The sequence below is a fragment of the Sebastes fasciatus genome, chromosome 22, assembly GCF_043250625.1.
Source record: "Sebastes fasciatus isolate fSebFas1 chromosome 22, fSebFas1.pri, whole genome shotgun sequence".
In the NCBI taxonomy this organism is placed as follows: Eukaryota; Metazoa; Chordata; class Actinopteri; order Perciformes; family Sebastidae; genus Sebastes; species Sebastes fasciatus.
This window is the reverse complement of record NC_133816.1, coordinates 2,093,300-2,110,236: the sequence shown is the minus strand read 5'-3', so window position 1 is coordinate 2,110,236 and position 16,937 is coordinate 2,093,300. Positions and strand designations below refer to the sequence as shown.

General features: G+C 45.4%; 1 protein-coding gene across 4 annotated transcripts in view; it reads right to left on the bottom strand.

The window, feature by feature from the left end:
- nhsl2 (NHS-like 2) overlaps positions 1-16,937 on the bottom strand; it is a 244,198-nt gene that overhangs the window by 11,939 nt on the left and 215,322 nt on the right. For all 4 annotated transcript variants that reach the window (XM_074623120.1, XM_074623121.1, XM_074623122.1 and 1 more), the window contains exons 5-8: positions 7,800-7,985; positions 3,233-4,319; positions 1,446-2,601; positions 27-336 (exon numbers count right to left, since the gene is read on the bottom strand). In XM_074623120.1, coding sequence (XP_074479221.1) covers positions 27-336; positions 1,446-2,601; positions 3,233-4,319; positions 7,800-7,985 — 2,739 coding nt within the window. The remainder of the gene's footprint in view (positions 1-26; positions 337-1,445; positions 2,602-3,232; positions 4,320-7,799; positions 7,986-16,937) is intronic.

Sequence of the window (16,937 nt, the reverse complement as noted above, 5' to 3'; positions counted from 1 at the left end):
GTCAATATCAGAAACCATTACCATACCTGCCCCAATCCCAGCGCTGGCCATTTTCCCTCCCAGCTCTGTGAGGGAGGAATCCTGCAAAGACGACTGAAGTGATGACTCTTTTGAACTCTCCTCGTCTGTTCCCAAGTGGTTCTCCTCTTGCTCTAGCATATCGGGAACACTAGGACAACCGGGAAACTCTTCTGGTGGGAAAGCTCCTACAGGAGACCGGAGTCCCACGGGGCTGTCGGCCTGTGGGGTCTGACGTTCTGCGCTGCCATTGGTGGAAGAGTGGACCGACGAGGGAAGGAGCAGGACATTCGGCTTCTTGGGTACTGGAGGTGGAACCTGGAAAGGAATGAGAAATTAAGTACAGCAATAATTCTGAGAGTTAATGAGAGAGAGAGATAATGGATGGATGGATGGAATAATTCTGAGACATGAGTACAATTACTTAAAAATGAGGACATTAAGTAAATTGCGATTCTCTAAATCCATGAACTGTATTTCTACTGTTTTGCCATAATGACACACTTAAAGGGATAGTTTGGGTATTTTGAAGAGGGGTTGTATGAGGTACTTCTCCATAGTCAGTGTATTACCTACATTAGATGACGGTCGGTACGCCCCAGTTTAGAGAAACAGACAGCAGTACCAGCACAGGAGCAAAGAGATGTACTGCTGTGGACGGCAGCAAAATGTATTTTCGCCACCTAATAAATATCAATTTCAGTTAAAGGGTACGCTATATTTAGAATATTTTTGCTGCTTTACCTTGCCGTCAGACAGCCCTTTCTGACTGGCAACTGAAGCCGTTGTCTCCATCTATGCTCTCGCCAAAGCCACCAGACTCCTGTAATTGTAACACCTGTTATTTTACCTCACAGAACAAGGGAGTTGTTGGTCTACTGCTGCCCTGATTGGTTAGTTTGTTTGTCTTATTGTGTTACTTTGGTTAGTTCGGATTTGCTAAAGTCACACAATAGCACAAACAAACTAACCCATTGAGGCAGCGGTAAACCAGCAACCCCCGTGTTCTGCAAAGTAAAATCACCCTTTTTTCAACAGAGTCTGGTTGCTTTGGCGAGAGCATAGATAACGGCTTCAGTTCGCCGTCTTAAACATAGATTGTGCAACTGTCTCACGTTAAGGTAAACCGGTGAAAATATTCTAAATAGAGCATACGCTTAAACTGATATTGATTTTTTTAGGTGTCTAAAATACGTTTTGCTGCTGCCCCCGTCCACAGCAGTACATCTCTTTGCTCCCGTGCTGGTACTACTGTCTGTTTCTCTAAACTGGTGGCGTGCTGACCGTCATCTACTGTAGGTAATACACTGACTATGGAGAAGTACCTCATACAACCCGACTGGGAAACACCTGAACTATCCCTTTAATGACCTTAACCACAAGGACGCCCCTAAAATAAAGCACTCTCTGAGAGACGTCTTCCTCACCTTGGGTTTCTTTTTGTCCGACAGCTCTGCCAGACAGGAGATTGTCATCCTTGAGGGGAGGGTCTTGCTCTTGTCTTGGAGCTCCGGGGCCTCCTGGTTGCTGCAGGGAGAGGGGAGTGAGCCTCCATCCCCAGGACCAAGACGGATCTCTGGGTCGGTGTCAAAATCAGGCTCCATCGCTGGGTCTTCCAGGAGAGGCTGGGGGTCTGGAAGAGGAGGGAGATCAAAGAGGGCCTTGGAGTGGAAGAGGAATGGGTGATCATAGGCAGTTTGTGGAGCGGTGGTAGAATCTGGGAGAACAGAGGGACTTGTTGCTTGCGGTGGAGGTTTTTTGGGTTTGGGCTTCCTCATGACTTTGTAGATGTTGCCTAGGGGCACGGGCCGGTCCACAGGGGAGCCAGGAGGTGAGTCGAGGGCTAGGGGGGAAGTGGAGGAGGGAGAAGGAGACTTGAGGAGGAGGTTTAGGGGCCGCTTGGGCAACGGGGGCTTGACAGCAACAGGTGGTTTGGGTTTCGGCAGGGTGGGTGGCGGACTGGGGTCCTCGCCTAAGTCTCGGCCATGCTGCTCTTCTTCGATGGTGTCAGACGCCCCATCGGGACAGTCCTCCAAGTCACCACGAGAGACGGAGCGAAGCCGAATCGTCTTCAGCTCATTCTGGGTGACCACTGGCAAAGCCTGTGAGGAGCTGGGGCTGATTTTTCCCGGTTTCGCCGCCGTTGAGGTGTCAGAATGTCGCCTGCTGGCCTTTTGCTTTGGCTTGATTGAGGACAGCTCCAGGTGTGCATTCCCAGGCATCTCAAAGGACAGTCTAGACCTCGCTGCCGGGTCCTTGGGCGATGGTAGCGATGATTTCCTTTCTGGGATCTTCGGGCGCAACTTACACCCCAATGTCCCTACCGTCCCATGACCTGCCATGTGACTGAGTGGAACAGTCGGGGTGGGAGTCTCTGACTGGCTGGAGTAGCCACTTGACGGGGACATGAGTCCTGGGGGTTTGAAGGGCGAGGACGCCTTGATGTCCGTTTCCATGGAGAGCTGTGAGGGTGAGGTGGCTCTGGAGGTGGAGGGAGAATCAAGTAGGGACTCCGAGCTGCCTCTGACTTTCATACATTCAATCACTGTGGTACCTGTTGCTGTGCTGGAGCCTGAAAGAGACCTGGAGGAAAGAGGACTGCATTTCAAGACTTTATCTAACAAATCAACACATTCTCACTCCAAACTCGTCAAATACCGCCGCTTGGTCAGTGCCCCTCAGCATCGGAGATTGACGCACGGGGTACACGTCTTGCGTTACTTTTGGAGAGACCAGGGACAGCGTGTCAATATATGCTCATTACATGCATAGTGTCTTTTCAAAATATACTTCCGTTTTCACAGGAAGTTAGGTCTAGGCAACACAACTTCACAACTTCGTTAGGATACGGTCGTGGTTGATGTTAACTTCACTGACAAGCGAACTCATGTGACCAGCGACTCTCGTGACTCACGGAACTGACGATACTAGCGACTCAAGTGACTCACAGGACTAATGATTCTGACGACTCACGTGTCTAACGACTAATGCGACTTACGTGACTCACAGGACTGATGATATTAATGACAAACGTGACATCACATTTCCGATGCCGTGGGGCACTTACCAAATGGCGGTATTTGACGAATTGGGAGTGAGAATGGACCAAACTTAGAGAATACTGAAGAGCCAATAAGAAAACAAATAGGCAGTTTAGATTCAAACTGGATTGGGCAAATAAGCCGCTAACATAAAGTGTAGTTTCATTTCCTACCTGTAAGGGTCATTCTTCCAATCCCCCAGCTGCCAGTGAGTGGGGAAGGTCAGCTCTGTCTCTCCCTCCCTCTCTGGTGCCTGGACCTCCAGGCTCGGAGGTCCGTCTGTGCCTCCATGGCCCAGCTCCCGCTCACCAATACTGGGTTTGGAGGAGCTGGGCAGGAGGAAATCGGGCTGGAAGTCCGGGAAGTGGTCCCTGGGGATGTGCAGGCTCTTTGGCCGGCCATCCCTGTAAAGACCGCCTTCATGGTGGATCCTGCCCTCGGCTTCTCCGAGGTTCTTCATGAGAGACACGCTCCTCACAGGAGGTGGCGGCTTGCGCTTGGATTTCTTAAGTGAGATGGAGCGGGAGCGTAGGCGCAGGCGGCCGTCAGCGCTGTAGTCTGAAGCCGTGACGGAGATTGTGTCTGTGGTACTGGCGCTGTCTTCGGAGCTCCCTCTAGGGTAGAGAAGGGCGTAGTTCTCACCCAAACCCAGGAAGTTGTGATGCTGTTGTTGGTGGTCTGTTATTGCCATAGCGTTCCCGTTACCTGTAGGCAAGATGTTCCCGTCTGGCTGGCCTTCTGTAAAGCAGAAGGAACCAGAATCCGTGGGCGTGGAAAGGGAACGCTCCCGGAATTTGAAGGCGTTCGCCGCTGCTATGGAACGTGCCGACCTCTCCCGCCCTCTCCCTGCCTCCCCACCTCCCCCTCCTCCCCTCCCGCCGTCCGCCGCAGCCCCTTCCGTCTCGCTCCGCATTCCTATCATCGCCGTCGCCAGTGAAATCCCTGGCATGTTATTCCCTCCTCTCCCAGAAGGGTTCGTCACGGACGCGAATGAACCAGAATGTGAGCTCGCCGACTGTCCCGAGCTTACCAACATCACCCCGTCCTGCGTACCTCCTCCGATGACGCTGTGCTGTTTGGGTGGAACCGCCGGGCCTTTGTTCATGCTGTAGTTGTACGGCTCGTTCCAGGCTCCGGGTGAAAACGTGGAGCCCTTAGGTCCGTTCCAGGAAGCGGAGGGCGTGTTTGAGCACAGCAGCCCAGAGTGGTCCATAGCTCCCGGGTGAAGTTGGTCCAGGGCACGCTGCTCCAAAGTGTTATCTGTGGAGGGAGAGAGAATTAATAAACTGACCAGAACAAACTCACATGACTTTATAGCAGATACAACCCCCTAAAAAATAAAAGATAAGAACAGAGTTTATCACATAGACTGTATATAAAGATGGACGACATGACTGCTCCCCAAAAATGAAGCCAAAACATCGACTTGATTACTTCCGGTATTCCCCCGGATTTGTCTATGGTGTATCTCCCTTGACAACATGAAGTTTTCTTGCTTACTTCAACAGCAATAAGTCCTTTAGATATACTACACTCTCTCTGGGTGCCAGCTAACTTATAGCTGCAAAACTTGAGGACTTCTGCACACTGTCAGCACAAAATCTTTTACAGCGCTTGGCCATAATAGACCTTCAGGATTCATTGCTTTTTTTTAACCACAGGATGTAAATGTTGGCTCTTTTTATGTGTGCATTTGGATTAATCAGTGAATGTCTACTCGTCTCAAATGTTCCTGTGATTCCATTTTTGCGATTGCTTGTTACGGGCTGTAGCTATAATATAAGGATGCATTTCATTCTTATAATATATTATAAAATGTTTGGACTCATGGGCATGGAAGAAATATTGTTAATGTAATCTTCATTCTTAACACAAAATCCATATTTTAAAATGTCAGATACAAGTTTAGATGTTCTGCTGTTTCTCGCCTGTCCGCAACTAAGGCTTCCTTCAGGTTAAACTGTTTACATGAGCCCTTCATACCCTGCGATTGAGTATCCCTGTTGCAGTGAATAAACCAATTAGGCATGAAAAGATCCTGGCTGCCGGTAATACCGTCCTTCACTGAGCAAAAACAGATTAGCGCGAATACATGAGGAAGAAATTATTAACTCAATCTCTGTGGTGTTCCTTTGATGAATTCAAAATGTGGTCTGTGAAAAGCAAAGAAAAAAGGATTGAGATGGTTTCCTGCCACAGTGACCCATTTTAACATGGGATTAACCCTCTGAGACCGACTTTACTGTCTTTCCGAGGCTGTAGCAGGTTTTTTAAGTGACGGTGCAGATATCGTATGAAACCAGAAAACCTAAGGAATCCATTGGTACCAACCATACTAGCTTGTCATGATGAGGCTAAATAATGCTCCGACCTTAGGCTCAATTTTGGTGAGAAAAACTGGCATTTTCCAAGGGGTCTCTTGACCTCTGACCTCCAGATATGTGACTGAAAATGGGTTTTATGGGTACCCATGAGTCTCCCCTTTACAGACATGCCCACTTTATGATAATCACATGTAGTTTTTTTCATGCAGTATAAATGTGTTATTGTCTCCTGTTCTAAAATGGTGTGTTTGAATATTTCTGCATACTGGGGTCCCTAAACAGTCTTTGAATTCCATAGATTGGGTATCACTGTAAAGCTGAGACTCTGGTGGATCCAATGAGCCCACCTGTATTCATGTGTGATGATGTCAGTCCCCATAGGAGACATTTCATTGACCTCACTGTATAAAATGACCTGTGGTGACCTCTAGGATAATCACAGCCTTATGAAACATTATACAGCCACAAACTAGAGACCTAGAGCATTCAGAGGATGGATGGATCAAACTAGAGACCTAGAGCATTCAGAGGATGGATGGATCAAACTAGAGACCTAGAGCATTCAGAGGATGGATGGATCAAACTAGAGACCTAGAGCATTCAGAGGATGGATGGATCAGACTAGAGACCTAGAGCATTCAGAGGATGGATTGATCAAACTAGAGACCTAGAGCATTCAGAGGATGGATGGATCAGACTAGAGACCTAGAGCATTCAGAGGATGGATGGATCAAACTACAGACCTAGAGCATTCAGAGGATGGATGGATCAAACTAGAGACCTAGAGCATTCAGAGGATGGATGGATCAGACTAGAGACCTAGAGCATTCAGAGGATGGATGGCTTTCCTAGCTAGATGGGCAATAAGGGGGTTTCTGAGCAGTTTACACAACACAAGTGCTCACCATCCTTCATCAAAAAATGCAATTCTTGCAGAAATCTCAAAATATCAAAAGTATTTGACACCAAATCCCAGCATGGCTTTTTCTATGGTGTTCCTCAAGGTCTTGGTGTCTTAAAGCTGAAGTAGGCGAGATTGGAGCAAATATGATTAAAAAAAGTTACTTTTATAAAACGGTTGCTATATCGTGACAGTAGTACATGAAACTGGTAACATGCAAGATTTCACAAACCGGAGGAAGCAGTAAGAGCTGATCTGAGGTCTGCTGTCCAGCTGCCGTCTAAGAGAGCCGGCTGTCAATCACTCTGAACTCCGACCAAACAGTCAAACTAGGCAGCGCTGATCAAATATGAATCAATATTCTGTTACGTTAATGTCTATTTCTCTCCTCAGATGTTTTCAGAATTATCTTGTAGTGCACGGTTTAGCTGTAAAATGAGAACGTTTGTGACGCCGCTGCCATTGTGAAATCTGTTGAAGGAACGCCAAGTTCCGGTCACATGACCGGAGCACAGCCAATAGGAACGCTCTCTCTCTGAAATGACCTGTGATTGGTCAACGTCTCCCATCACGAGCTAGATGTTCTAAAGCCTGAAAACAGAGCCATGAGGAGGAGCAGAAGTCTAGTTTTCTCTCAGAACACTTGAATTACAATATGCTGAAAGATTTTTGCCCAATGATGCCAAAAATATACTGCCTACTGCCATTTTAATGTGGTATTTTGGAGTGATTATTAATCATTTTTATTAATTCTTGAGTGGTAAACATTTTTTTTAAATTTAGCACCAAATTTGTGGAACAAATGGTATCAACCCAAAAATTGCTTCACAAATTTATGAGACATAAAAGAGCAAGGGGATGACCATCATATACTTCTGTTCTGAACCCTAATATACTTTTTCAATTTATTTTAATTAATTAATTAATTCAGGTTTATTTCTAGAACAACTTGACACACTGTGCTGAGCTGCATCTCAAATTAATCTTCAGGTTCTCAGCTTTCAGATGATGTTCACTACTACTATGTGACATCTACTGTTGACCTGCTATCTCCTTCTAAAAAAAACCTGAACCCCCCTAAAAAACACAAAAATGGGTCTATTGTGGGTCTCAGGTTAAGCCAAGTAGGAATATAAACAAGCCCAGATTTAATCTACCAAAACTACATTGATGGGAATTTACACATAATAAAATAAGAATCTTTGATCTCTTTGTTTCACTAAAAATGATTTAAAATACCAGAAACAAATAAAAAGTTAGCTGTTGTGGTCCAATCCCTGCTTTCTCCCAAGGTATCAAATGAAAAGGGAAATGTTTTTACAGCTTCAAACAGCAGAAAACACTTGTGCAGTAAAGGTTAGGGTTTCTCAGGTTTCTGCTGGCGTCGGGGGTTAGCGGTTAATGAGTCGAGATATTTCATGTTGTGGTGACCTGGAGATCTGCACTGCGGGAACACGAGACGGAAGAAAACATCGGAGGAGGGTTAAGAGCTTCCCTTAATGGTCGGGCACACACCTGCAGGCGAGGTTGTGTCGAGGTCAGAGTGCGTCTTCCTCAGGGGGAGGTTCTGGTGGAGGGTGTCCGTGACGGGCTCCAGGGAGCGGGGCTGGTGGGGGAAGGGGTCCCCCGGAGACCCCGGGGACGGGGACGGGGAGTGCTGGAGGAGGTCGACACCGTGGAATTTCCCTCCTCTCCCTTCACCTGGAGGAGAAACAGAGCGAGGGGAGAGTCATTTCACTTGACACACAGTAAATTCAATAAAACAGTAAATCCAATCATGTTGTTGACATGGCAGTAAAGAATTAGATTAGGACTCTTGAGAGATAGAGATGTTTAGGGACCGATTTGATTCTGTGAGCATCACCTGATTTGAAGTCGTCCTTAAAAGGGTGAAGCGTTTTCAACTCACATCTTTTAAGATGGTCAAGACGAATATAATTGACTGTTTCAGTTTGTTTCACTTTGGTAAAAATTTATTTTTGTGAGAGATGGACCGGGAACCATGCAATAATGTGGCTTAAACATTTTGAAATACATTTGAAGTTACATTGTAGAGAAGTGCAATGTGGAAATTTACAGAACATGTTAAAACTGCACCCGAATCGACTGTTATCAGCTCATTAAATGGGCGTTTATCTGCCGTCAGTAGGGGCCTGCTACACCTACTACACTGTGAAAAATTAAAGCAAAACTTAAAAGCAACACGTTCTAGCCGGATCTGGCCCCGAAGCCAGCAGTCTGGGTTAATTTGTCACAGAGAGAACATGAGCGTGCTGCGTGCATTTCACTGACATTATGCGTCATGATTTTTGGATTTCCTGTTTCCTGTTTCCTGATCGCTGATATTTTGATGTTCAAAGTTGCCGCAAGTTTGTTTAAATCAACAGGTTTTGGTGAAACTGACAAGAGGTCACCTCAGCTGAGGAGATGACAAGTAACAGATGTTACTACATGTTTGAACTGCTGCACTCTTCTTTTCTGCTACCATAAACCTACATGTTTATGTTCCACATTTTCCGCAGCCAGTTTTTTAATCCGGAGTGATTTACAGCAGATGCTGCTGAGAAACCCGCTGTTCTGTTGTACTTCCTGTCCTTCTGATGTCTTGTCTGAGCAGACAGTAATCCAATGAGTCATCGGAGGCAGCAGGTACCCACTTGATTACCTCGATGACATGCGGTGCAGTCTCTCAACCGGCTGCATAATTCAGTCAAGCTTCTATTAAGCCATCAGCCTTGGTTTTATAGCGACAGTCATAGGCTGCTAAAATGTATCTCCTACAAACAAAATGCCACTCAGTGTTTACCTCGGTGAGTGTAGACAGAAAACACACACCCAGAATCAATGAGACAAAACAGAAAATGAATCAAATTAAGGTGAATCGATGCAAAAGTGTACCAGCATGTCTCGACCGGCGCCAACACAAACTGACTTAAAGGGGTAACTGCACTCCAAAATACAGATCTCCTGCTTTCTGATTCTTCGTGAATGAAGCGCTGTTGTCAAATTCAATAAACCAATGTGACGCTGAGCGGAAAACCAAAAACAAAGCGTAGGAAATCGTCAGTTTTTTGCCTCCTACATATTCACCATCTCTTCCTCTACCTGCCTCGTCTGCCTTCTTGTTGCCTCTCAGGGGGGTTTGCAGTCACACATGACTCCACCCCGCCCTCCCTCCATTTTGTTTCTACTTGTGTCCCTGTTGCAGCGCCGTGTGTGAATTATACATCCAAGCATCGAACAACACAGAGTCACAAATGTTTGAGCTATCTGAGAGACCAAAGAGCAAACTAATAGCAGAGAGACTCTACAGGATAATGTTCCCGGCACAACAACATTTGCAGAAAAAAACAACTAATTAATCTGAAGTGATGCTTTTTTTTATATCCACATTTCCAGAACAAAAGTTTGGAGACACAAAGCTTGAGAAACAACATGTAGAGTTTTGTTACATGGCGAAGCTCATCACATGTTGTGCTGTAGTACACCCATCTTCAAGGCCATCCATTCATTATATGTAACCGCTTATCCCATTCAGGATCTCGTGGGGGGAGGACAGGTCGCCAGAGGAGACAGACAACCATTCACGCTCATATCCACACCTACGGGACATATAGAGTCAACAATTAACCAAACCTAACCTTCCTGGGAGGAAGCCTGAGAACCCGGAGTAAACCCACGCTAACATGGGGAGAACATGCAAACTACAACAATTAACCTAACCTAACCTTCCTGGGAGGAAGCCTGAGAACCCGGAGTAAACCCACGTTAACATGGGGAGAATATGCAAACTACAACAATTAACCTAACCTAACCTTCCTTGGAGGAAGCCTGCGAACCCGGAGTAAACCCACGTTAACATGGGGAGAATATGCAAACTACAACAATTAACCTAACCTAACCTTCCTGGGAGGATGCCTGAGAACCCGGAGTAAACCCACGTTAACATGGGGAGAATATGCAAACTACAACAATTAACCTAACCTAACCTTCCTGGGAGGAAGCCTGAGAACCCGGAGTAAACCCACGCTAACATGGGGAGAATATGCAAACTACAACAATTAACCTAACCTAACCTTCCTGGGAGGAAGCCTGAGAACCCGGAGTAAACCCACGCTAACATGGGGAGAATATGCAAACTACAACAATTAACCTAACCTAACCTAACCTTCCTGGGAGGATGCCTGAGAACCCGGAGTAAACCCACGTTAACATGGGGAGAATATGCAAACTACAACAATTAACCTAACCTAACCTTCCTGGGAGGAAGCCTGAGAACCCGGAGTAAACCCACGTTAACATGGGGAGAACATGCAAACTCCACACAGACGGCCCAAGCTGGGTTTTGAACCTGCGACCCATATCAAAGGCCAAATCCAGCCTTTTTTCACCTCCGACCACAGTGACGTAACAGTAGGCATTTTGCCTTCTACAGCCAATGAAAAATCACAAGCGCCCCTTGGCATCTGATATCGTGATATTTTGCGTGACAATATTGTATCGATGCACGGACGTTAGGTAACGATTTTTTATTATTTAAACTATTAACAATGCGACGGCACGCCGCCAGAGGTTGTAGCGGCCTCAGTCTTAAAGCTGGAGAGAAGTTACTGGTATCATATGAAACTAGAAAACCAATTTTAGCTTCAAAATTACGCTACGTGGAAAAAATGTCATGGCCATTTTCAAAGGGGTCCCTTGACCTCTGACATCAAGATATATGAATGAAAACTCTGAGATGAACAGAGTGAAAACTGTATATTATTAGATAAAACAGATGTTGACAAACTGCATAATTTGCAGTTGCAAAATGTTTAAAATCGCAATAAGATCGTATTGTGACTTAAGTATATTGTATCGCGGAGCCTCTGGTGATTCCCACCCCTACTCTTTAGTGTCCGTACGAGACGCATTCAACTAACTCCAAAGTCCCATCATTATTCGAAGGACAAAGCAATGGATGTAGTATAAAGAGCGAGAGGAGACCGCTGTTCGTGTCCCGCGTGAAACCAAGTCAATGCTGACTTAATCTATTATAGTTTTGTTATCTAACTTTGTACTTAATTAACGTCAGGTAAGTTACATAACAAACAGATTTTTTTTAACCCAAACCACGATCTTTTTCTAAACCTAATCACGTAGTTTAGTTGCGTATTTAAATGCTAAAAACTAAGTAAAGCTATGTTGGACCGCCGCTTGGTCAGTGCCCCTCGGCATCTTGTGTTACTTTTTGTAACATGTCAGGGACGGCGTGTCAATATACGCTTGTTACATGCATAGTGTCCTTTCAAAATAAACTTCCGTTTTCAGGTTTAGGCAACACAGGTCGGAAACGGTCGTGGTTGACGTTAATTTCACTGACTAGCGACTGACGTGAGTCGCTAGTCATGTGATTCACGGGACTGACAATACTAGCGGGTCACGTGACTAACGACTGGCGTGACTCAATAAGTCAACATTACTTTTAGTTTCACACGAACCAAGAACAGCGGTCTCCTGGTTGAAAGTCTTGTGTTTGTTTGACCAATCCACCACCTCTATCGCCCGCCCTCACAGACTCTCACGCTGTTAATACTATGTCACTTGCTCTGACCATCGAATAACATTGCAGGTGGGTTTACATTGGAGTTAGTTAAAAGCCCGGTTCGTCACATACCGTCACTAAAGGGTGCGTCCGTGCTCCGGGTTTCCGATGCAGAGGGCTGCTGCCCAATCGGTGTGATTTGATGATTTGATGAGTGAGACGTGGTTGGCTTAGCGTCATATTTTGAAGCGTAGGACCCCTGACCAAGCAGCGGTATTTGACAAGTTGGGCGTGAGGACGTGTTGCAATTGGACTCGCTCGATGTCTGAAAAAAAAGCCTGGTTTCAACCCAGATATCTAGAAGTCTTTTGAGCTGCAAATGACCAGATGAATGATCAGTTAGGAGGGCTGCGTGTGTTGCGACACTCTAACAGGTGATGAGTTTTTGCACAAAAATGAATTTTGGAAGCCAGAAATCTAATTTCCTGGCTAGATAATCATTAAATGAAACCCATCAATCCTGGCCGATGCATCATAGTCATTTTATGTTATCAGAGAGAAAGAAAATCCTTGGTCTTTCTTTGAAAATGAAGAAGAGATCTTCCCACCTGTTTGTCTGCTTCACTCATTGACTACCTGTCTCTTTATCTCTTCAACAGTCTATTCAACTCAGTCATTCATCCTCTGTCTATTTTCCCAGCAACCTGTCTGTATAGTTCACCGAGTGCCATTCAACGGCTGTGCATGAATAAATAAGTGTGTTTCGGCTGAAACATCTACATCCATCCAGCAGAGACTATAAGCTATGACTCAGCCACTGAGTGGGGCAAAAATATGACTTCCTGTCTGGCTGTCATGCATTCACCCACTTCCTGCTGGACCGTCTGATTTCATCCAGGCAAAGTGACAATTTAGCAGCAAACATTCATACGTGCATTACAGTCACGTCTCTCTTTCAGAACGCCGTCGGCCTCGTCTCTGATCGAGCTGCCATTCAGAAGGTTGGGAGTCTTTGTGTTGCTCCTGCAGCCATAAATAATAGACACTATTTCAACTATCAGCAGCCTTCACCAGAGAGACAAGACGATGATTCTTTCATCATAACGCCTCTTCAGTATGGCCCTGGATTCACTGCTCTCCTGCCTGCTGTGAGTGTGGACTCTCTGGTTAGTAACCCTTTCCCGAAACGTTACAGGTTTAAAGGAATACTTCACCTGCAAAATGACCATCTGTATATCAATTACTCACCCCGTGTTACCTTGAATTCTTGAAGAAATCTTTATTTTGCAGCATGAACAGCTCGACAGCGTGTCTGTTTCCTGCTAAACTCCACATTTACAAGCTGTCTGCTTCCCTGACTGACTCTCTGCACACCACATTCAGAACTGCATTCACAACATGCCTGTTTTATAGTCTAACTCTCTTTCCTTTTCTGTTGCTGTAAATGGCAACACTTGCAAGCTGTTTACTTGCTGCAAGCCTCATTATTTACAGTTTTTTGTTGAGTTAATGACAAAATTTAAAGGCTTAATAAAAAAAGTAGCGACTGCACAATGATTCCAAACTTGTAATTTACTTTAACTAGTGCAGTGCCTGTTCGGAACACGTACCCGTTCCCAAAGGGGCCAATTGCTTGGCCCCCACGAGTTCTGCTTGCAACGTTGTCGAGAACCGAGTGTGAAGTTGATTGGATGAACGGTTCTCGAGGGCAGTCATACATACTTCCTTTATAGTTAGATGATGCTGCTACAGCGCCACCTATTGGACAACTGGCACCAAATTTGCCATGGTCACTCAGACATCATATCTACACATGTCCACCAAATGTGGTCCCAATAGCACAGAGCGTTCAGGATATATGATTTTTTTTGTAATATAAGAACTAGGGCTGGCAATCGATTAAATTATTTAATCACGATTTAATCACATGACTGTCCATAGTTAATCACTATTAATCACAAATTAATCACACGTTTATCTGTTAAAAATATTGTCCAGAAACCCTCACAGGTACTGCATTTAGCATAAAAAAATATGCTCCAATCATAACATGGCAAACTGCAGCCCAACAGGCAACAACAGCTGTCAGTGTGTCAGTGTGCTGACTTGACTATGACTTGCCCCAAACTGCATGTGATTATCATAAAGTGGGCATGTCTGTAAAGGGGAGACTCGTGGGTACCCATAGAACCCATTTACATTCACTGATCTGGAGGTCAGAGGTCAAGGGACCCCTTTGAATGTGGCCATGAAAGTTTTTCCTCGCCAAAATTTAGTTTGGAGCGTTTTTTAGCCTCCTTTGCGACAAACTAGTACGACATGGTTGGTACCGATGGATTGATTAGGTTTTTAGTTTATATGATGCCAGTGTCTTCACTCTAGCTTTAAAACTGAGTAACCCGGTGATGCTTTATTATCACGTTAACTTTGACAGCCCTAATAAGAACATCAGAAATACAAAAAAAAATATTCTGTCTTGGTCCAGAGATGTTCTGTACCAAATTTGGTGACAATTGCTCAAAATTTGTAGGAGGAGCAGCAAAAAGTCTGATTTGGACAAAATTCAAAATGGTGGAAAATCACTCTAGATGCAAATGGGCGCGGTTTATATGGATAGATCCGTCTGGACCCACAAAATCCAAGGAATTTTGTTACAGGCCAAAACGTAAAGTTCATGGTTATAGTGCCAACATTTGTCCAAATTGCACCACATTCAACACTACTCCCATGATTCCTGAACAAAACACCCGCCAAGTGTGAAGTAGATCGGATGAGCGGTTCTCGCGATATGTGAAGGACACACAGAGATCGCTCGCTTTATAGGTAGATAGATTTCAATAGATAGGCGAAGTCCCGCCCCTTCCGGTGGACCACCATGGGACCTTATTTTGGAAAAAATATTCACAATAGTCAATGGCAAGAGAAATTATTTTTTTATCCAGTTTGAATCGCTCCATGAATCACACATATGACGTTTGTCAATTTGAAACATAATTTTGCAAGTTTGTCGTAAAACTGTTGAAGTATCAGACTGTAAAAAATACGTCATTAGAAAGACGACACCTCCAACAGTGTCGTAGTAACGTCTCTCTCTGAAGCTACGATGTCTGTGTGTTTCCTACTGGGATGAACCAGCACCGGGTCTGATCCTTCTTCTGGATAAAACACATCAGGTCAGATAATGTTGGAAAATATCTAAGTTAGCTAGCTAGCTGGTGTTGGTGACATATATTGCGGCGAGTCGAGAGATGTAGTTCACTGAGCGGTTTCACACTAAACTAAATGATACTACGACAAATCTACGACAAACTGTGACTCTCTTGACTTGCAAAATGAAGGTTTAAGTTGACAAACATCATGTGTGTGATTCATGGTCCAATTCAAAAGGGATTAAAAAATGATTTGTCTCTCGCCGTTAACTACCGTACGTATTTTTTCCAAAATAAGGTCCCATGGTGTTCTTTCTATAAGATCATTACAGAATGAAGTCAGTCAAAGTACTCCTCTCTGTCTCTATTATCTCTCTGCCGCCTTTCTTCTTTCTCTGTTTATCTCTTTCTCTCTGAATGAAGTGAATACCCACCACTCAAAATGTGCACCTGCATTTGATGTGATGTTTAGTAAAATATACAAGCTCTCTACCTGTCTGTCTCACTGTCATTTAGTCCATCTGTTTTCACAAAGGAAAAGCTAACTGCATACAAGATTTGTTTGCCTGCTTGTCCTTTCAATGTCACAAGCTGCTTGTGTTTCAGTTACAACTAGTAATATATTAGATTTATATAGCGCTTTATAATATTCTCAAAGACGCTTTAACATAGTCGGGGGGGAAAACGGTGTGAGACAGACAGACAGGAGACGAACGACAAAAAGCGACATACACAAGCACAATCACATCCAGACACACGGACTGATGGGTAGGGGGAAGGAGGGGGCTACGGGTAAGCAGATGAAAAAAGATGTGTTTTGAGGCGGGACTGGAATGTGGTGAGGGAATCAGAGTCTCTGATGAGATTGGGGAGTGAGTTCCAGAGCTTGGGAGCTGCCCTGGAGAATGCTCTGTCCCCAAAGCTGCGGAGTTTGGACGTGGGGGTGGAGAGTAAACCAGCTGAGGTGGATCTGAGGGACCGTTGAGGTTGGTAGGGGGAGAGGAGTTCAGAGAGATAGGGGGGTGCAAGTTGGTGGAGGGCTTTGTAGGTAAGGGTCAGGATTTTGTAGGAGATCCGGTGGGAGACGGGGAGCCAGTGAAGGTCTTTCAGGACTGGGGTGATATGATGCCATGATTTGGTGTGGGTGAGGAGTCGGGCAGCTGCATTCTGGACCAGTTGTAATTTATTTATGGAGGTGTTGCTGATGCCATAGAGGAGTGAGTTGCAATAGTCAAGGCGGGAGGAGATGAAGGCGTGGATGAGTTTCTCTGCTGTAGGGGGTGTGAGGGACGGACGGATTTTTGCGATATTGCGAAGGTGGAAGAAGGATATTTTGACCAGTTGGCGGATGTGGGGCTCAAGGGAGAGGGTGGAGTCGAAGATCACGCCAAGGTTACGTGCCTGGGGGGAGGGGGAAACAGAAGTGCCATCGATGTTGAGTGTGAGGTTGTTGGTTTTGGTGAGGGTGGATTTGGAGCCGATGAGGAGGAGTTGTGTTTTGTCGCTGTTGAGTTTTAAAAAGTTCTGTTGCATCCAGGCTTTAATTGCAGAGAGGCAGGAGTTGATGTGGGAGAGCGGTGGGTTGTGAGGGGTGTTGGTGCTGAGGTAGATCTGAGTGTCGTCAGCATAGCAGTGGAAGTCCAGGTTGAAGTGGCGTAGGATCTGACCGAGGGGGAATAAGTAGATTATGAACAGGAGTGGACCGAGTACAGAGCCTTGGGGGACACCTTGTGTGACTGTGGATGTGGCAGAGGAGTTGTTGTGAAGGGAGATGAAGTGCGATCTGTTGGTGAGGTATGACTGGAGCCAGCTGAGTGCAGTACCTTCGATACCGAGGTCTTGGAGTCTGGTGAGAAGAATGTTGTGACTCACGGTATCGAAGGCTGCACTCAGGTCCAGGAGGATGAGGATGTTGAGGGCTCCGGTGTCAGCAGAGGTGAGGAGGTTATTGAGGACTTGGAGGAGTGCAGTTTCTGTGCT